Genomic DNA, 21,426 nt, shown 5'->3' with positions numbered 1-21,426 from the left:
TAGTTACACGACTTATGTGTGACATATTTTTGTGTCAATATTATTCCAATGACACATTTCTTAATAAAACAACACCAACATGACAAGTACACCTGTCTTTATTACAAGTCCAAATGACAATGAATGAACAAACAGTCAACTTGGCATTTTAAATTAAGATGACACAAGCATGAAATGTTAAATACCTTAACGGGCACTGAAAATACAAATCTTTTGTGCCAAAATATTATCAACATATTATATTGGGTATTCACTGCTTCATTGCTCCCCTTGATTATTTTTACAATAAACATGCTCACACCAATAAATGTGCTATGAATATCATAGCATCACCTCACAAAATCACTTGCTCAAAACCTGAGCCAATTATAGCACTCAAGACCACAGCACCAGGGTATGCCTTGCCCTTGTCTTCCTCTATGAGAAGCAGAGGACTGCGCATAATGCAGGACTGCAATCAGGCTGCAAAGACAATCATTCAACCCGCTTTTGTCACTTTTTAGAAGAGACTGGGAAAGACACCAGTTGTCGATTGATTTCTCTTAACTGGGTATCTAGTGTCTCTGTGGTTAAAGTCAGTTCTGCAAGTTGAGTCTGTAAGCTTGTGATTGTAGCATTCAGCTCATCTTCTTTGCGTCGCGAGTTAGCAGCTTGTCTACTGTATTCAAGTACCATACAGCCGCCTCCAACAAGAAAGATGATTGCTTCTCCCAGTAATTCTGCACCAAGTTCTGCAGCCGCATCCTCGTTAAGTGGTTTAATAGTTGCCCCTCGAAAGCCCATGATTCGCATCTTTGTTCGCATCTCAATCCAGTGGTATACTGGAAACAATAAACAAAAGATATAGTTAATAAATTGAGCCAACAGATACTTATTGATACTATGTAGTCACATCAAGCAGGGGGTGTTCTTCAAGTATCTCTATTGCTGGAATTATCAGCAGTTACCATGATGACACAATGCACACATTAGTAAACATAGACAAAGTTTCAAGATTGGATGGATTTAAACAACAGATTTTCAGGACCCTGTTATCAATATTAGCGTTTTTGATTCTGTTTAGGTGTTTGATTTTCAACAAAAAGGTGAGAATGATAAACAAAAAAATGGGCTAATGCTAGCCTGCTAGCTTGTGACTGTAATTATAAGTGTAAGAGATTTGTTTAAGAGCACAAATCATCTCACCAGTTGTAGTTTAATCAAGTCAGCTCTTTCTGGCCAGATCGTGTTAAAATAAAGCTCAGAGTAAGTCTAACCTGAGTAACAGAGCTTCTAACAGAGTAGTGCTTTCAATTAGCTTCACAACCCAAGGGACTGTTGATGACATCAACTGTAAAATATCAATACAAGGTTCACAATTTAAGATAAGCAAGTAGATGCCTTCTTTATGTGCAGTCCAATAAATTGTATTTAATTAGCTAACTGGTTTATGTTGTTCTTGTCGTCGTTTTATCACATACCGTGGCTTTTAAACAATATTTTAGCCATATTTGAGCAACATGTACAACAATAGTGGAATTTAGAGGCCATCTACTTTCTAGGACTATAAATAGTTATAATTATAAATTGATATTTTTGTGAGAAATATGAAGACATAAGACCTTCTTGTTCAATGACAACCAGGTCCCGCCTCTAAGAAATACTCTTCCTCTTATTGGTCTAAAAAAATAAGAACGTGATCCTGATTGGACAATATGTTGTTAACCTAAAGGCTGATTGGTTGAATACGCCCCGACCCCACTTTCATTCCTGACAATCCTGACACAGCGAGCTAGCGGTCATTCACGTGAATTGTTTAGTTTACTCACATTGTGCCGGCGGTAGACAAATGTAATTTTTAAAAAATTCACTTCTCCGAGCTCCAGCCTTGATCCTGTTTGCCACAGGTTTGCTCATCTGCCTTACACCAAGGTAGAGGAGCTTGGCGATAGGGAAGGCACCAACAACCATCTTGGCGGAAACGCTCCAATGACGGGCGGAACACGCACACAGGTCACGCGATGACGTACTGAAAGGGATAAAATAAAAATAACATATTTACTGATCAATAAAAATATTACTTCACCTTATTTGATTGACATGACTTACTTCCAAACCATTCAAAGTTATTTATTTTACCCATATTCATATAGCCTACAACACAAAGGCGCTGTATGTCACAAAATAGCCTAATCATCTAAATGACCACAATTAACACAATAGATAAGCTATAAGCTATGTAGGCTCATGAAGTAATATTTAATTTATTTGTAAAGTATCCCAGTGTTTAAAACAGGGACTTTCCTAGAAAGTAAAACACTTGGGGTAATGCGGTAAACTTTCGCTTTAGGCCTGTGCCTATTTGTATTAGATACAATCAAAGGCCTACTTTCAGATATTCATTCATATTTTATATCCATACTTTGATATACGGGATCGGAAGATGTGCCCATACAGCTGCGTAGAACACCTGTCTCGGGTTACAGCGGTGACTAGACCGAGGGGCTGGACTCCAGAATCGGTGGAGCGATGACTACATAAGCGTCTAGAGCTCCTGCCACAAGAGACGAGCAAACTTGACAAAGTTCTTACGGGACTTGAAAAGGACTTAACGCACCCTCAATCAGAAGGGAACAAGTAGGCTTCAAGAGGTAAGACACTTTTGTATGTACATGATTATTGAAAACAGTGTGTAGACGGTGGCGAATGACACTGATAAGGCTGGATCTAAAGAGCAGGAGTCTACAGAAGTGTATGCTGCTAATCATAGGTCTTTTCCGGAAAAGGGGTTTATTCTTATTCTCCCTTTTGGGGCATTTGTGAGGAGGAGCCAGCTACTTGCTTAATGAATATCAGATGTTATACCACTCCTGGCAAAGGCTTCATGAAAGACTGCAACCACAAAGGAAATCCTCTGGCAAAAGCTATGCTGGAAAAGTGTTAGGTGTGTTTGTTATACTGATTTCTAATGTAATGTGAAGTTGAACTTTGAAGTTGCAACTTACTGTCTTATTTCTTACCTTCTCAAAGCCAACCCAACTGTGTCAGGCCAGAATTTTGGCACTCATCCAGCATGCAAGTCTCCTACAGATCCAGATTTTTACAGCTTGCTGCAACCTGTTAAGCCAAATGTATTTGTCAACAATGTGATTTGAATGTTTCCCTCCGCTCCTACGGGCACGTTCAATCACATTTTCTGACTGTGGAGCCAGAGCCAACATTAGAAAGGTTGTTCAACTTGTTAGAAATGCCTGTTATTTTGTGTGACACTGTGAGTTGGTTTGTCACATACTGTTGAGAACTTTAGGGTTCCTGCAACACATAGTGCCAAGCAAGATGTCAACGTTGTAAGTCAGAAATGAGACATTTTACAAAATATTGTTTAAAGTGCATGTTGAAAAGACGTTAATTAGATAATTGTAAACCTATATTAAAGGTCCACTAGGACCTCATCACTTTACCCTGTAATGGATTCAGCTATTTACATGGAGACAGGCAGGTAACGCACTTCAACTCTATGAAAAGGTGACCTTGCTCTCAGTAAAAAAGCATGTTTAAAAATAGCCTATAAGTTTAGCTTATAAACTGATACTTGTTTCATTGTAGCCTACTGTAGAACCTTCCAGGCAAAGCAATAACATATCTGTAACCCTGAAATTATTGTGGATGTCAATTTAAATGATAATGATTATTTAATGAACAGTATGATCCAAAGAAAGCATTTGGCTTTTCAAGTACTACCACATAAAAAACAGGTCTATAACAGAACTATTCCAGGTCTAATCTAGGGCTAAACCAAGTCTAAAAAAATATCCAAAGAAGGATAAAAACGTGGAGTGAAGGAAGTCTGGGAGTCCCTGCTTAGACTGCTGCCCCCGCGACCTGGCCCCGGATAAGCGGAAGAAAATGGATGAATGGATAAAAATGTTGTTTAAATTAGGCAAATCCACATACTGAAGAGCTCTTCCAAGTACCACCTGAATAAGCTCATGTTCCAAAAGTGATACCCATACCACAATTTGAAAAACACTAGTATAATTGTAATTAAAGAAATAACATCTGTTGCTAAAAAAAAGTAAATATTAATTTAACATGCTTTTTATTGGGCTGTTTGTGCTACATTTACATCCATAAATTCAGATTTGATTTCATAAAGCTGGTCACACTAAAAATGTGATCTAAAATGGTTTCTTCTTCCCACAATAATAGTAACTCTAAAATATGACTTAGTGACATCCCTAAATATAATCGGGTAAACTGTTTTCTTTAGCACAGCAAGGTTACATTCTGGTGACTAACCTGGGAAAAAACATTGTAGGTACATTTTAAACATACTGTAGCTGGTGTTTTTACAGGCAGGAGAAGCATGTAGACAGTAGTAGTTGTAACTACATTGCACTGAGGTCACTTTAAAAACATTTGTCACAGTCATGATTTGTTACAGTGGGTAAAGTACAACTTTATATTTCAATGCACAAAATTACATTATAATTATGTAGATTCCCCTGGTTTCTCTTGGCCTCACTCACCACAAATTGATGAGTAGGCCTTAGAATCAAGATACACTCCCAGTTCCGACCCATGAGGTAATAATGTGCAAATGTACACAAGTTAATTATTACAAGTTAAACCCTAACATACAAGGTTGCACAAGGTTTTTGCTTTGACTTGAGTTATAAAGTGGTCAGTTAAAAAGATCTCACTGCCTTTCAGTCTGAGCCAAGTTCCTTGCTAGGTTACAGTGTTAAAAAATGTGGAGGAAGGATATGGAGGAGGGACCAACTATTGTGAAACAAGGCAAAGGGAGAGAGGATGAAGGCAAAGGGAGAGAGTTCTACAGAAACTTAATACATACTGTCAGGATATGTCGGCTATGGCAGTTCTCAAATCTTTCATACCATGTACCACCAAGAAAATGTTTGGCCTTCTTAGTAACACCAGGTTTAAATAGAGGTATTTCAAGCAGAAACTAGGACAACATCAAGTATAAACATAGACTACACAACTGCTATATATACACAGTTGTAGGCAATAAATAGAATAAAAGACATTATTACCAGGTATTTCAGTTTCTCATGGTTATAATCTGAAGCATAGATGTTTAAATCTAGCTCATCCTAATTAATGCACTGGCTCTTGTTTGTGATACGTGCCTGTATGAATGACAGCAGTGACTAAGCAGCTGGCCTTCGTCATGACTCGTGTGAGTTAACAGATTATGCACAGAATTGAAATGAAACATGTCTAGATAGTGTATAAAATGTTTTTTGTTTATATGTTATATGTTTTTATCTCATACATTCATAATGGTAGAGTAAGAGGTTTTTGGTTTTTGTAAATAAAGTATAAAGGCCATAATTAACATATTTAACAAGGCTAAAAATGAAAATAATTTGCATTTAGCATTAACAAGCGCCATAAAAGACCCCATAAAATCGAAGGTGGACCTCTCAAGAGGCTTTCCTTTTCGGGGAAAACACAAGCATTTTAACTATTTAAGAATAATGGCTTAAAGCGCTATCCACAAAACAACTACTGGACCACGGGTGTATTTGGGAATTTGGTATAGCTGTGGAAAGGACAGTAAGATGATTTCACAGTGAAATAATAAATTGTATTAATAACTCAACACAATTTCAGAGTGAAAAGGTGGTGGTGTCATAAACAGTATTGCTGATAGGATGCAGAGATTTGGTGTGATTTTGGGTTGACGCTTGTGACTGTAGTGAGAGTGTTGTGTCTTTCAGTGTTTGACAGAGATAAGGACCTCGGCCCTCAGACAATGTTTGTGCTGAATGCCATCAGAGGTGTGGTGAGGAATGTGGGCCTGCGACCTGAACTCAGCTACACAACAGCATGACAGTACTGTTATTATCGACCTGTCCTTTCCCAGAACAATTATATAACTCACAAGCCTCTCAAATTCAAAGAGTTTTTTAGGACTAACTCTTATCTGTGTTAGCTGGCAAACTACCTACCAAAAGTCAAATAAAATACCCTAGATCGTCAAACTTTTTTCATCAAGGGCCACATATCTAAACACAGACGAAGCAGAGGGCCGATCGAGGGCCGTAGACATGCTCAGTACAGGGAATAATTGAAATATGTGCATGTTTAACACATTAGAATGAGCCATCAGTCTTTATTCATGCTAAGATCCTTAAAACCACACACTAAGTATGAAATATTAGCTTTATCAAGGTAGATTTTCAAAAAACTTGCAGTAAAAAAATATTTTTCAATTGATGCAAGGTAATTTGGGCCAACTGACCTGAAAGTCTGAGGGCCAAGAAAAACTTGTCTGAGGGCCCCCTTTGGCCCCCAGGCCATAGTTTGGACATGCCTGCCCTAGATAATGGGAATGCAGTTGTAGTTTAAATTGCTTTGCTGACATTTACATATGAAGACCGATTAATCATTTATGAGTAAAATGGGAGTTGCTTTACATGCCTTGACATGATATCATTTTTTAAATCTAAAAGGGCATTGTAAAAATGTACTGTTGTCATGGTCCTGCTTTTCAACTCTACTAGGGTGTGCCTATCTTGCTGTGTCTTCTTCAAAAGTTACTAGGTCACCTTTGGTGTTATTGTTACATGCAAATCACATTACAAGGGACAATACTCTTAAACTAATAATGTTTTTGTTGGCACTCAAGGCTGTCTAGAGTGTTAGTACACTATAATCTGTTAATGAGTTGTGTGTGCTATTGTCTGAGGCTTTTGAATTGATGAATGTGTTGTCACCCTGAAACACCTGGAAACACAGACATAGATTAGTCAGAGAGCAGAGAGTAGACTAACTGCTTTTCACATGCACTGGGACTGTATGGCCAATGGTACTGTATATCTGCTATCAGCTACATTGCAAATTGAGGCTTGTTACAACATGAACACAGTATGTAACAAATCCATAATGTCTAGATGTGGCCTTAGGCACTGTTTAAAATAGAGCAATTTTGTTTTGTGTTGTTGAATGAGATGAAGCTACAAAGTAGATCGTGTTGTGCAACGATTTAAGATGTTAGTCTAAGGTGGATTTTAACTGTTTCTGTGTTCCAAATTCAGGAGCTGAATGTTGCTACCATGACATCACAGGCAGGCTATGGCAGCAGCATGCTATGTAAGTTTGTGTTTATGCAACTGTCTTTTTGTTCTGAGTGCTTAATAACTTTGTTTTGTTTTTATGTAACTGATGTACAGTCCGGTCAATAAATGAAGACCTGAATGCATCACTGGCCACAGCCGATGAATTATCCAAAGAGTTTAGTTCTCTGCTCAAAGAAGTATCATCAGATGGGAATGGCACGCCATCACAGGTACACTCCTGTTTTTTATGATTTGTTGTTGAGGGTTACACACTGTGGTTAACCCCATTAAAACATAAAAAAAACACACACACAGTACATTTTGGTATTTTCTCCACAGACCGGATTTAAAGAGTATAGGGAGACATCAGAGCCCATTCGCATGTCAAGCACATCGGTCACATCAACGGGGGCAAGTGGCAGCAGTACTGACAGCTACAGCAGCCAACCATTTTACAAAAGTCCTAACACTAATCGATCTCTGGACTCTGTCCTATCAGACAATCGTCCAGTTTCACCAGCTTTTTCTCATATCAAACTTCCACCTTCCAAAATTCAGTGGGAGCCACTCTCTGGACCTGACAGCTTTTCCTTCAGAATAGACAGCCCCAAACAATCTCCAAAAACCCATAGGCGAAATTCCCCTGTCAGGAGTCCACGTATTTCAACCAGTTACATGGAGAGAAGCGTTTCTCCCATTCCTTCAGCTCTTCCTCCATCACCCCGCACCTCCACTAGCTCTTACTCCTCCTCTGGCATGCTCAGCCCTTATGATAATGCCCAGATGGGACGAAGATCTCCGAGACCAGACAGAAGCCCTTCACCACTGTCTTTCAATCACCCTATATCCAGCACTTTACCTCGAAACTTCAGACCAGCAGGTATATTGTCAATAAATATTCAGTTATTTTTTTTAATAACATTCCAATTCAACATATTTTATGCAGAAGAAACAATGCAGCGTCAGAAGTCTCCCAGCAAGTGGAGTGAGACAGATCTTGACATGTCCTATGAGAGAAAACCTCACCACACATATGACAGTTAGTTTATTTTTATCACAATTATATATCACATTGCAATAATTAAGTGTAAAAAAGCTTTAAAGCTCACCTCCGTATTCTCCAGAAACTGATTGGCTGCGGCCTATGGTGCCAAGCAGCAGCTGGAGGGAATCAAACCTGGATGGGCCTCTCCAGCCAAGCCCCAAAAAGGTAGGCCTAAAATATACATATCAATAAAATACAATGTGCTTGAGCATTTTGACAATAGTGTGTGACACCCATATTCCCCCTGGTTCTTCTGTTGTAGGAGTCTCGCTCTCCATCTCATCAGTCATACAGTTCCCTTCCTCGTACCACACGTATTGCCGTTCCTCCGGATGCTTCTTCACAGGGATTTTCACCGTACCTCCCTCAACCCATCATCTCCCGTATCTCTATGCCTCCCACTTCGACCCCGCCACGCCAGCGCCGACCCATTCCTCTATCTGTCATAATGCGTCTACAGAATCCCCATCTGTCAACCTATCAGCCTGCTGTACCCCTCCCAAGGGAGTACTTCTTCCCACCTGCACAACAACCCCAACAAAGGCCCCCTGAGCTCAGACAGCCACCTGTGTACAGTGATGGTAAAAGATTAACATTTTTGAAAACTTTAACACACAACTGTATGAAACTTGTATGTCTCTGTCTTTACAGCGCTGAATCCATCTGATGTTGATGCTGAGTTGGAGGCTATTGATATGACGCATCATATGAGTGTAATTGATGAAAACACCATACTTGAGCCCATCAAAGACCAGGGGGCTCAGATTGCGCCCCGCCCCCTTAGCCCCACCAGACTGCAGCCAGTGGTGGCCCCGGAGGCCCAGGTTCAAGAGATCCCAAATCTGGAGGAGCTGTTGGCCATACGAGCAGAGATCCCCCGTGCTTTGAAGAGAAGGGGGTCCATGGACCAGACTCGCCCTCTAAAGAGTGCATCCCGTTATGAGCCTAACCAGTATAAGCATCTCATCAGCAATCTCTTCCGCAAAAAGGAACGCCATTCTAAAGGGGATCCCGGTAGTGATGACAGCAGCTCTGATGAAGAAGAATTTGCCACCCCTCCTTCTCTTCCTACAGCCACAATGTCTCCCCATGGATACAAGGTAAGAATCACAGATGACTCAATTAGAAATGTTAAAATTGTATATGACCTTGTATTATGTGTTTAACACAGCACTCCTTTGTGCAGAGTTATCAGTCCATCCTGCGTAAGCCCAGAGAGCGCAAGTCATCTGGGAAGCGAGCTCGCCTGAGCCCCCTGGTGTTGGCCCTGGATGGGGCACTTGTGGGTGAACTGGACACAGTTCAGCGGGCCATGCAAGAGGTGTGTGCCCAGACCTAATACAGTAATAAATATGATGTATATAGCACTTTTTTGACACTCAAAGAGGCTTTACATTATATTATTCATTCACTCCACACTCTGTGGTTGCAGCTGCCAGTTTGTGCCATCTGCCCCTCCGACCACAGCCAATCACTCACACACAGACACACACCACTTTGATACATGGCAATGTCGGCAAAGTGGCTTGCCTAAGGGCATAGCAATATTTTTTTCCACTGGGGCCACACTGTGGCACCTGATATTCCCAGTGGTCTTACATCTAAGTTTTAACCAGGCCCAGCCTTGTTTAGCTTCTGAGATCTGATGAGATCAGGCTTTGACCAGGTTGGCCATATATATGCCTGTATAATACAGAATGTCATTGGTGTTCAGTTAAAAAAACATACTTACAAAAGAATCTCATGTTATAAATAAAATAATTGTTTTTGGCAGATGAATGATCCCAGCCAACCTAATGATGAAGGTATAACTGCTCTTCACAATGCAATCTGTGGAGGCCACTACAATGTTGTGGACTTCTTGGTCCGTATTGGAGCAAATGTCAGTGCTCCAGACAGCCATGGATGGTACATAGTATTTACTTTTGGTTTTTTTTGTTTTTTTAATCTCAGTAAGCGATAATAGTACTTGGGAAATCTGACATGTATTGTATTTGTTGCTCATAGGACACCTCTACATTGTGCAGCTTCATGTAACGACAGAAATCTTTGTGAGTTTTTGGTGAGAAATGGAGCAGCTGTTATGGCCGTAACAGAAAGTGACTGGGCAACTGCTTCACAAAAGTGTGATCCATTTGCAGTTGGATTCGAGGAGTGTGAAAACTTCCTAAGGGGTGAGTTCAACCATGAACGCACTATAATTTAGTAATCATAATTCAGTGGATCAAGAGTTTCAAGTCCTACAGTCTGAACATGCAGGAACATGTTTATTTTTGCACAGTCACGAGATTGTAGCACAGCTATTTCCTTACTTTACATTATTAGCATAGTTATGGTAAAATACTGTATATTACACCTCACTAACACTGACATTGGGCTCACATTATTTAACGCAGGTACTGATTGTTGAAATATATAGATCGTGTCTTATTATTCCCTTTTGGAAATGTAAGTAACTGTCCTATTACAGGAGTGGAGGAGGCCATGGGTGTGGAGAACAGTGGTGTCTTATATGCTCTTTGGAGTTACCCAGCCCAAGCACCTGATGAGTTAAGCTTTAAGGATGGAGATATGGTTACAATTCTACAGAAACAAGAGGGCTCTGACTGGTGGTGGGCCTCACTGTGTGGAAGAGAAGGGTTTGTGCCTAATAACTACTTTGGGGTAAGCTCCAAAAATTACATTCATACGTCCCAACAAGTGGTATTAAAGTGTAATAACTTTTTTCCTTTTGTTTTTAGTTATTCCCAAAGGTACGACCAAAAACTATGTGCTGAATAGCTGAAGAACACTATTTGGTATGCAGTGTAGTGTAATTTTTTAATTACAGGAAAATATTTATCCGTGTGCCATAAAATGTTGGCCTTACTGACAAGGATATCTGTTTGTGCCCATCCAAACCAGTCCTTCGGTGCAGCTTAGGTAATCTACCAGGATCGGTAGTGGTCCACAGTACAGCACCTGGAAACCAACATGCAGACCAGGAGAACCTAGATGGAAGATTACTCAAAATGTCCTGTCAAACTTTGTTTAGCTGCTAATGGTATATAAAGTCGAAACATTACATAGAAAAACAATAACCATTATTTTGGGACTTTAACTTTAAAAACCTTAGATTATAACACGGTTGTTTGATTCAATTCATCAAACTCTCACTTACCAGTTCTGCTTTTTTATGCATCATCAAAAACAAAGATCATTGTGTGCCTGTTAACACTGTTACTGGAAAAACCTGACTAAATGGAGGGAACTGTTTGTGACAATAGAGAATTGCTGCCCCTATAACATAGATTAAACTGTTAATTTAATGCCATAATAATGGGTGTGTCTATGATCCCTGCTCTGTAAGAGCTATGTGTAGGTTGTACCATTTTTACAAATGAGGAATGTATATAGTGAATAGTGACACTGACTTACATTTGTATTAACAGTGAACAGAATAAAACATTTGAATATGTGCTAACTTAGTTTCCTGCTTGTAAAGTGAGCCAGAGGAAAATAGACTACTTTAATCATACACTTTTGCACCTTCTAAAAATGAGCTTATTCAAGACGTGATATGGCACTATTTTTTTAAGTGAAAAGTCCATTACTAACCAACAGGTGGCACTATACATTAGGTCTAACGCTGCGCTTCTGTAGAAAAGCCACATTAAGATTCCAGTATTGCTTTTTGTTAAAAAAAAATGCTCTTTTATCATATCCTTTATTAAACATACATGTTTGTTTTGAGGTCTGTTTATTCATAAGACTTCTTCCACCTTCCACCACCAGTCCAGACTATCTTTTATTGTTTTAATTAAGGCAGACTAAGGCCTTCATCATGCTTATAGGCAATTTATGGAGAAGAGGAGACTCCGTGTAGAATAGTAATTAAGGAAATGTTTTGTACAGTGTATAAGTGTTCATTGATTTGAGGCTGCAAGTTGCTATACAGACATGTTATGAGCTAACATTTACCAAACAGGAATGATGGCTCATTGAAATCCCATTATCTGCAGCCAGAGTGCAAAGAGCCGTTATTGTAGGTTCAGGACAGGACCGAGGTGACTTGCCCAGTCTGCTCCATGTTCTCACACTTTTTAGACTTCTCACTAAACATTGAACTGCCACAGTCATGCTGATAACTGCCTCTGCGGTCTGTGCCCATCTCAAACTCCTGACACCTCAAGACAGTCAGATCAGGTCAAATAGACGCCACAAAGCTCTTAAAGGAAATGGCAGAGTGAAATGCCACAGAAGTTCTCAAAATTGTAGAGATAAAATTATAAAACATTGTTAATTATCATTATAAATTCAAATTTAAGCACACAAAGGGAAAATCATTTGAAAACATATATTAAAAATCACAAACATAAGTACCACTAAGACTGCTACAACTACTTTAATAGTAAATGCTGCTACATCCCATATTTATATATTTACTATTGATAAATTTACTTACATAGGCTAATTGCTTGTAAGTGTCAAGTTCTAAAGAATCTATACGTCTGTTTTGAAATTGAGCTTGATTGCTTAAAGGAGCAACTTTTTCAGTGCAGGGTTCACTACCTTCCTCATCTTAATGAAGATGTAATTGCTTTTCATAAAATGTTCAGCAGTATGCCAATAAATGTATCCATACTCATGAAGACAAGCAGATAATGCCATTAGCTGAAGTTACAGTCCAATTCTGTGGACAAAGGCAACCCTGGTCACAGTAAGAATGCAACCAGCTTAGCACAACACAAGCCTGACGATGCAGACTCAATATAAAACTGTCTTATGCACAGAGACATGAATACACTGTCATTCTGATGATAACAAGAGTAAACCCACAGGTCATTAAATTTGAATGCCATCTCACTTGCACTTCAGAGGTGAGTCATTTAGGTTTTTTGCAAGAAGAGGACTTTACAATGTGATCTCACCAAACCCATATATTCATAATTTAGAGATTACAAACACAACTGTAACTGTAGCTATTTAGCCATGGGAGTATTTTTAAAGGTCCTATCTTACGTATGCAGATCTGATCATTGTGAGCTTTAAGCCATGTTAATGTCGTCCTCAAAAACATACCTGGAATTGTGTTTTGTTTCATTCACACACACCGTTATTATTAGTCTGTCTACATCTCCAAAGCTCAAAATGCTGTTTCACCTTGTGATGTCATGAAGTCAAGTTAACAACTATTTTTTCCTTTTATTCAGTAGAGATTGCCCAGGGCTGAAATTATCCAATTCATTTTAAATAAGGTGTATGGAGTTTAGCAACACTGTGTAACACTTCCTGTATGACATGGCATTACAAGGTGGAATAGAGTGTTTTCTGTGTGATACAGCCTAAAAATTCAGGGTTCGTGTGTTAAACATGTCTGAATGAAACAAAACACAACTCCAGGTATGTTTCTGATGAGGAAACAGCATTATAACATAGATGAAAAAAATAGCATAATATGGGCCCTTAAAAGGCACATGCACTGGCAATTGCATATTTACTTCCAAATATACAGACAATAACAGGCTTGACATTATGAAGATAACAAAAAAAGCTGTGTACTTCATCTGCTAGTGGCCATAATGTTATGGTAAATTAGTATGTAACAACAAACAGCTAAAATAAGTCACTCCAGTTCAATATTGCAAATAATCCACCATTGCTATTTTTATACTGCATACTCTCTTCAATCCACCTTGGCCTCTGTAATGCTATAGGAGGCAGTCTTCAGAAACGTATGCACCTACTGTTTTTCTGTTAAAAAAACAAAAATAAGCAAAACAATCCCAGATATCCCTCCATATTTATGAGTATATTTCATGGTTGTCATTGTGGCCAGCTCTCTCTCTGTTCCTGTGGAGTAATGAATAATAGAGGAGTGCTTGTCCTTGCTCACTCGCCTAGTTAATCAGAGCTTGCCTGGCCGCCCTCCTCTTGCCACTCCTCACTTTAATAAATCATTCAGGCCTTCAAGATGACAAGCCTGTCAGCTCACACTAAGTAGGGCCAACCTGCTTTAAACTCTGCCATGTTTTTGTCCTCTTTAGGATGGATTTGAAACTGGAAGCTAGGTAATGCTTCTTTCATTTGCTCATTGATATTCAGTGATGGGACAAGACACAATTTCCACAAGACGAGACAAAATACAAGATCGGGTCCACGAGAACAAGACAAGAGGAGATTTTAGATTTATAATTCCTAATATATAAATTTCCAATTTCCAATATAAGTTTCCAATTTTGGCCTCACAAAAAACATTTTGAATTAAAAACACAATTTCCAATTTTTTTATTAGTCAAATATATTATAGCCTACTACATATAAATATAACAATCTGTCACTGTTAACATGTATGCAGATATGCAGTTTTCAAATGGTCAAGGTGCCTTTGTGGTTGGACTACATGAAAAAACATTCAGATTATTTTAAGTCTAGACTCATTCGACTGTAAAATGCAGACTATCCCTGGAGTCAGTTTGCCCATGGGGTCATGAGCAGTTTCTTCTCTGTGTTTGGGTTTTGCTTATTTAGATGAACTCTGCCTGATGTAACATTTAAAGGGAAAGTCATAGAAGACAGCTCAACATTGTGGGCATTTGTGGGCATCACACTGAGTCACAAGAAATCAAAAGCAAAAAGGGTAGGATTTTCTAAAGGGTACAGTGATTTAGGATTAAATTCTGTAGGTCCATAAAAGGTCACAGATAGGTCACAGTCAGTCTACTTGTATTGGTCCCATGCATGGAAGGTATTGGAGGGTGGGCTATATTGATAAAAATTAATTACTCAATATTTTTGGGGATTCTCAGTGTAAAAGGTTCCACAAAGCAAATAAACAAACTGCAGAAATATCACCTCATACCTTTGTATGATTCTGCTCTTTTTTATTGACAATGCTGATATTTCTTTATTGCATAAGTGTTCAGAGATAACTGTAATGTTTCAGACATTTACAAATTGTAAAGTGCATCCAGGACAAACTGCAAAACAAATATGCTGACATACTGTATACATTGTACTCAAAAATTATAAAGTAAATGCTCTCAATGTAAAATAATAAAATATTATAAATATATATATTAAAAAACAATAAAAGTGCTATTTGTGTCACAATCCTCTGCTTCCATCCTCCCACTTGCTACAACCTCCCATCTCTCCACATTTCTGCATGTACAGACTCACAGTGCCAGGACAGCACTTCTTCCAAATCGGTCTGCATTACCCATGATTCCACAGCTCATTCCTCCTCAGTGAAGTGGGGTATTAATCACTGTAAATGCTGAAAAGCCACAGATCCTTGTCCAGTCCAGCATCCCTCATCTGCCTGACTAGCATGTTTCTGTCCCATGGCATTAACAACTCAAGCTCCTCTCAGGACTCACATAGGGATTTAAAGGGCCACTTAAGCCATAATTTTATTATTAACTGTATGTGTGGGCATGTGTAGTGAGCGCATACCACGGACAGGAAATGATCATTTTACACTCTCCTAATTAGCTGTATTAATTTGATCATGAATTACTATTACACTATTAAATAATATAGACTGCAATCAATAGTACTTATGGATAAGTCATATTAGTACCCAATATATAGCGCTAAAGATGATTTGTTCACTTATTTTTTGTAGAGCTGATAAACTCATTGATTCATTCTGCACTGAAGCTCAAAGGTTTCCTTAGATCAAAACAAATTAGAATCTCCTTAGAAACCTATGTTAAATATGTGTTAATATGACTTTGTCATAGCCTCAATAATTTTAAGATGCATTTCAAAATGTATTTTTATCAAATGTGCTTATAGTGCAATAAAAATAAAACATGACCCTCGTAAAGACAGAAAATTATACACATGCACTCTGGAGTTTTTTGTTGTTTTTTTTTTCCCCGCCAGTCCCAAATCCCTAGTATCCCACTCTCTCACACAACACAATCCTGTATTATGCTATTCTTTAAACACCCATGGTTTATACATGATCTGCTGTTGAATATCCAAACTTATTGTATGTGGATAGTGAGATGACGGAGCTGTGTTCATGTGTGGGCGTTTGTGTAAATTTCACACTGTGCTATCTCCATTGTGCTGGTTTCCCTCAGCGACTCTCCTTGTGTATGATAAATAATTAACTCCAAGAACACAGTGAGAGAACATGCAAGGGCTAAAAAACAACTGGTGTAGGTATTTTTCTATGGAGCATTTCCTTTGTTGGGCTGTGTATCACCCTCCTCATGTTTAAATCAAGTTGCTTCAGCTCAGAGCAGATGTGAGATTGAGACATTTTTGTGTTTGGTTCAGAATATTTGGCACACAGACACGGTTATTGTTTATGTTTATATTATATTATTTATATTGTGCATTATAAAGTAATCGGTTGTTTTTGTTTTCAGGCCTATTGTGTAGGATTTGGGGGGAGGTTGGTAGCCTATAATGCACTAGAAGGTCTTTTAGTATCAGTATACAGGTGTTTTGGCATTTTTTACAGGAATTCTCAAATCACCTTGTACAGCATAAATATATAATCTAGCTCCATAAATAAGTAGCTTTAAGACATATAAGATGAATGAGGCTGTGGACCCAATTGTTGACATAAAGAATCAGGCATATCATTTGTGTCTAGTTAGGCCCGAGCGCCAGAGGCTGGCGAAAGGCCTAATAGTATCGCAAAGCGATGCTCCGAGTGGCCGAAAAATTGAATGGCGCGACGTGACTCGCCCGTAGTGACCAGGGACCCTCGGCATCACGTAGCAATGCGCCAGAGGTTTCCGAAAATTTAGTTTGTCGGCCAAAAAAAAATCGAACATTGTTCTCGCATCAGAATATTATTCTTTCGTCTTTCTTTCTTTCTTTCTTATTATTTTTTTCCTAACCAACTCACCCATTTTTCACCCACTAAACAATGACGAAAAGTCCTGGAAATTTTGCCATCTGGTAAAACTCGCGCTTCCCTACGTTTTGGCTATTTCCATTTTCCAAACATAAATAAAATGGCTCGTCAGCGCCACCAAACGACTCAAAAATGCATTAGGGAATACGAATGACACAAAAAAAATGTGCACGTACAATCATGAAATTTGACACAGAAGTGGATCATGTCAAAACAAGGAAAAAATATTATTACACCAACACCGTGCGCTCCACTAGGGGGCAGCAATATTGGCTGAAAGTTTGCTAAGCTTTTACGAACTCTTCCGAGGGCGTTCACCCGAACGAGCTAAAATTTGGTCCACATTATCTCAAGACGTGGAACATCAAAAGTTATCCACATTTTTCACACACGTCTTACGGTCTCTGAGCAGTGAAGCAACAAAAAATGCACACAATTTTGGAGATTTACAAATTCCTCCCATTTGCTCAAACGAACTCCGATTTCAATGAAATTTGAAACAGTTGTTAAACTCTCTGCCCTGAAGCTACTTGATGTGAAAATTATGAATTTGGCGCATTAGCGCACCCTATAGATTGAAACAAAATTTAATATAGAAGAAAATCATTTGCTCCCAAACAGTTGTTCAAAAATTTCAGAAATTTTGCACAAAATTCCATTTTGGCATCCTGATCCAAAAGTCAGTGACACCCATGTCATATTTTTTATGGCGTTGCCATAGCGATGACATAAACTCTCCATTGGTAAAATCTACAAATTCTGGCACAAAACTTTGGCCGATTTCACTCAAATTTGAATCGTTGATTGACACCCCGAACCTGAACAGATTTATATAAGAAAATCTCAGATGGGCACAATAGTGCCCCCTAGGGAAATTGCATGGTAGTGCAAACATTTACTTTGTTGTAGACATATAAAATTTGGTACACAGATTCATGACATGGTCTTGATCAAAAAAGTCAATAATGACCCCATGCCATTTCCCATCGTGTTGCCATGGTGACAGGCTAAACATCTGCCCTTGCCAATAGGACGCCCAACAAAAACTTTGGCGTAGCCAAACCAAATTTGGTACACATATGCATCATGGGAATAGGAACAAAAAAGTATATTACGTGGTTGCTCGGCAACCAACAGGAAGTCAGCCATATTGGATTGATAGTGCGACCTATCCTCATATTTAAACAAATTCGTCCTAGGGCTTTTGACCCAGACAGAATCATTCTGTATCATCTAGACAAGTGGGACATTAAAAGTTGTTAAAAGCTTTTTTAAAAAGGTCAAACAGTGTTGCCGTGGCAACGGTGCAAATTTCGGTTTCGTTTTTAGGGCTCACCATCAAACTTCAATGCCTGATAATTTGCACAAACTTTGGCCGATTTCACTCAAATTTTAATCGTGAGTTCACACCTCAACCCTGAAAAGACTGATGTAAGTAAAGAGGGTGCAATAGCGCCCCCTAGTGATTTGCACAAACTTTGGCCAATTTCACTCAAATTTTAATCGTGGGTTCACACCCCGACCATGAACAGACTGATGTAAGAAAATACAAAAATGGGTGCAATAGCGCCCCCTAGTAAAATTGTATGTAAAAATAAGGTTTTATTTGTCACAGATATACAAAATTTGGTACTCACATTTGTGACATGGTCTCACCCCATTTACATTGTGTTGACATGGCAACAAGCCAAAATTGTATCCTTGCCAATGGGACGTCCTTACACAAACGCTGGCGTAGCCAAACCAAATTTGGTAGCCAGATGCATCATGGCAATAAGAACAAAAATGTATATTGTGACCACGCCCCTTTACAAACCGGAAGTCCGCCATCTTGGATTTATTTTTATTTTTTTCCAAATTATTTAAAATTGCAGAGTTAGATTAAGATTTTTAGGGCTAGGGTTGGGGCTATGGTTAGGATTATGATTAGGGTAAGGTTTAAGTTTAGGCTTAAACCTTAAGTTTAGGGTTAGGGTCGCCGTTTGTGGGGCGCGGCGTTTGCGGAGCGCGGCGTAAGCACGCGCGAGGGCCGATCATTGCCGCTTGCGGCTATATTTATGATTATAATTATGCTTTCCTTTTATTTTTACACTCAAAGAAGCTCTACATTGGATTATTTAGTCATTCCACACCTGATAGTGGTGAGCAACTTATGTAGCCACAGCTGCCCTAGGGTAGATAAATGGAAACAAAGCTGTACAAAGCGCAGGCCCAACACTGCTTGGCTTCCAAGATCAGGTGAGATTGGTCATTTTAAAAGTGGTATGGCGGCCGTCTACAGGCCCCTGCCCTAAGCATTTATAATGTCTTTTATCATGTTTTAGCTTTCCTGCTTGCTTTGTATTGGATTAGTGTTTTCTCCATTGAGCTACTTAGCACCTAAAGCTTTTTGCTAATGCTACTCTCCACACTCTTTGCTGATGTGGCCCTCTCCAGTGCTGCCACAGCGTTCTTGAAGCAATAACAGATTCTTACATTGAAATTCTAAGGCCCTCAGCGCTTCCCATCTCATTGATAATGTTAACACAAGCCCTCTGCTGAAAAATGTGTTCATTTGTCATGTCTTTCCCCCTGCGGTCTCTGCATTTGTACTGTTGCCTTTCTCATCCCGTCCTTAACTCATCACTCTTCAATCGGCTCAGACAAGCCCAGAGGCCATGTACGGGCTCTATGACCCATTGACACACAGACATCAATAACTTTGGCACATGACATTAGAAAACAAATATTTACTCTATAAAAGGTATTTTTCAATGGATTCACAAAGAGAGCAATGCAAAAAATCAAAAACAATTTATGTAACTAGGGGTGACAGTGGGGGGGCCTGCTTATTTCTGCACCACCAACATACTGATGGTTGCATGGTTCTAATGCCTGCATATGTTGCTCTTTGCACTCAGTATGTTGGAGACTTCTATTTTCAGTTACTACAGAATGAATGTTGTCAGCTATTATTCTTTGATTTCTTTGAACTTTGGGCCTTAAAAGTGTAATGACAAATGGACTGTAGAACTGACAAAGTTTAATTATAAACTGTCTTAAAATAAATGCACGTTCTTGGATTTATTGAGCTTGATTTAAACTGACTAGAAAGAAAGATTTTGCTCAAAGCGGGATGCAATACAAAATGTCAACATATTTTATTTTCAGTATTTTTGTCTACATATAGATCAGTGCTAATCCCATAATGGAAAGAGAATGTATTAAAGGACCCCTCCCACTCAGGTTTGTGGTAAACATTAATGTGTGCTGCTGAATCGATACAGGACTGACATGAACAAAGTGTTACATGTGTCCAACCCCAATACAATATGTTAGTGCCCTCATCTCAAATACCCCCCAGTCTCCTTCCCCGTCCTCTACTCCATCGGCCGTTGCCAATAAATAAAAAGGGACAAGCAGAAAGAGATGAGAGAGGTGCACAGCATCAGAAAGATGTAAAAAAAAATAGAGAAAATGTATTTGAGGATGTGCATGGACTAAAAAGTCTTATTGATCCCTTGTTCAACATAGACAGAGCAGCTGTGAGACAGCATAAGACAAATGGGGCATTCAATAGGAGATTTGTGGCTGCACTGGACCAAACAACAACAAAAAATAGCCAAAAGGTTAAAACGTTTCGGGGGAGGGGAGTGCTCCTCATTAAATACTCCGCCTAAGCCCTGTGGATTTCATTGATTGTCAGTAGCCAAGCCTGATCCCTTTGGCGGTCCCTAAAATGAGCATGTGACTGCTGTTGTTTGTGAATCTTAAGTCCAATCCGTCCTGACTGGATCTTATAATGTGGAGTGGCCCATGCAGCTTTAAGTGGGTCAGAGGGTGATGCCTGATACAAAGTGAAGTCTGCCTGGCCTGGGGCATCTCTCTTCTCTGCAGCAGAACCACCAAATGACTCTGCACCACTTCTCCATCCCTCACTTTCTGCTCCTTGGACAATAGTATTTTTATATTTACCTCATGCGACATTGGCAGACTGTAGATTTTTATCTCACACCTTTCAGCATTTATGTAACTGTTTGTGCTGCAGGAGCTAACCTTACCATAGTGTTAATGGTGTTTCAACCTAAAATCCAGTTTCTGTCAGTAATCCTCTTTAAAAAAGAAAGAAAAGACTACACACAGTGCTTGTGTCTTTTCAATTAATTTCTTTAATAAGCCCAACTGCTGTGACCCGGGGCAGAATAAGTGCCTTTAATTCTCTCAAATTTAAACAACAGTGGATTTGCTACGTTAGACACTATGTTAGACACTACTATGATGTATCAAAAGATTGGGGTTGTTCAATTTTCTCCCCCAACCAGAGACATATTTGGCAGGCTATATGTGTTAATTGTGAATTGATAATAAACGATATATTGTGTTCTGGTGGGTTTAAACAAAAAGATGCTTAACATGTCATTATGGATTAAGGGTGTTTCATTGTAACATATTGAGATTATTTTAAAATATAA

At 39.0% G+C, this 21,426-nt stretch overlaps 2 protein-coding genes across 4 annotated transcripts; one reads left to right on the top strand and one right to left on the bottom strand.

Moving 5' to 3' along the window:
- Positions 1-80: 80 nt before the first annotated feature.
- opa3 (outer mitochondrial membrane lipid metabolism regulator OPA3) lies at positions 81-2,528 on the bottom strand. The gene is made up of 3 exons (XM_055166908.1): positions 2,402-2,528; positions 1,809-2,008; positions 81-821 (listed from the first exon to the last, which is right to left on the bottom strand). Exons 2-3 carry the CDS (start codon positions 1,948-1,950, stop codon positions 493-495), a joined length of 471 nt encoding a protein of 156 aa, XP_055022883.1. The 5' UTR covers positions 1,951-2,008; positions 2,402-2,528; the 3' UTR covers positions 81-492.
- ppp1r13l (protein phosphatase 1, regulatory subunit 13 like) lies at positions 2,490-11,844 on the top strand. 3 transcript variants are annotated; one of them, XM_055166906.1, is made up of 14 exons: positions 2,490-2,630; positions 7,047-7,101; positions 7,182-7,297; positions 7,407-7,947; positions 8,014-8,106; positions 8,192-8,277; positions 8,375-8,693; positions 8,764-9,212; positions 9,284-9,433; positions 9,887-10,020; positions 10,120-10,286; positions 10,583-10,776; positions 10,854-10,910; positions 11,017-11,844. In XM_055166906.1, exons 2-13 carry the CDS (start codon positions 7,065-7,067, stop codon positions 10,887-10,889), a joined length of 2,322 nt encoding a protein of 773 aa, XP_055022881.1. In that variant the 5' UTR covers positions 2,490-2,630; positions 7,047-7,064; the 3' UTR covers positions 10,890-10,910; positions 11,017-11,844. The 3 variants fall into 3 exon arrangements, with proteins under 3 accessions (XP_055022881.1, XP_055022882.1, XP_055022879.1); XM_055166907.1 differs by having other exon boundaries at positions 9,299-9,433; positions 10,854-11,844; XM_055166904.1 differs by having other exon boundaries at positions 10,854-11,844.
- Positions 11,845-21,426: the final 9,582 nt, after the last annotated feature.

The sequence above is a fragment of the Boleophthalmus pectinirostris genome, unplaced genomic scaffold (genome assembly GCF_026225935.1).
Source record: "Boleophthalmus pectinirostris isolate CB_2022bp ecotype Guang Dong unplaced genomic scaffold, ASM2622593v1 HiC_scaffold_9, whole genome shotgun sequence".
NCBI classification, from domain to species: domain Eukaryota; kingdom Metazoa; phylum Chordata; class Actinopteri; order Gobiiformes; family Gobiidae; genus Boleophthalmus; species Boleophthalmus pectinirostris.
Note: the sequence above shows the minus strand (reverse complement) of the source record. Positions and strands in the feature narration are given on the sequence as shown.

Excerpts from the sequence above, each read along its gene's own strand:
- opa3 (XM_055166908.1), bottom strand. The coding sequence starts at position 1,950 with ATGGTTGTTGGTGCCTTCCCTATCGCCAAGCTCCTCTACCTTGGTGTA. Across the intron at positions 822-1,808 it reads TTGTCTACCGCCGGCACAAT|TATACCACTGGATTGAGATG; the intron begins GTGAGTAAACTA and ends TATTGTTTCCAG.
- ppp1r13l (XM_055166906.1), top strand. The coding sequence starts at position 7,065 with ATGACATCACAGGCAGGCTATGGCAGCAGCATGCTAT. Across the intron at positions 7,948-8,013 it reads TCGAAACTTCAGACCAGCAG|AAGAAACAATGCAGCGTCAG; the intron begins GTATATTGTCAA and ends TATTTTATGCAG. Across the intron at positions 9,213-9,283 it reads TGTCTCCCCATGGATACAAG|CACTCCTTTGTGCAGAGTTA; the intron begins GTAAGAATCACA and ends TGTTTAACACAG.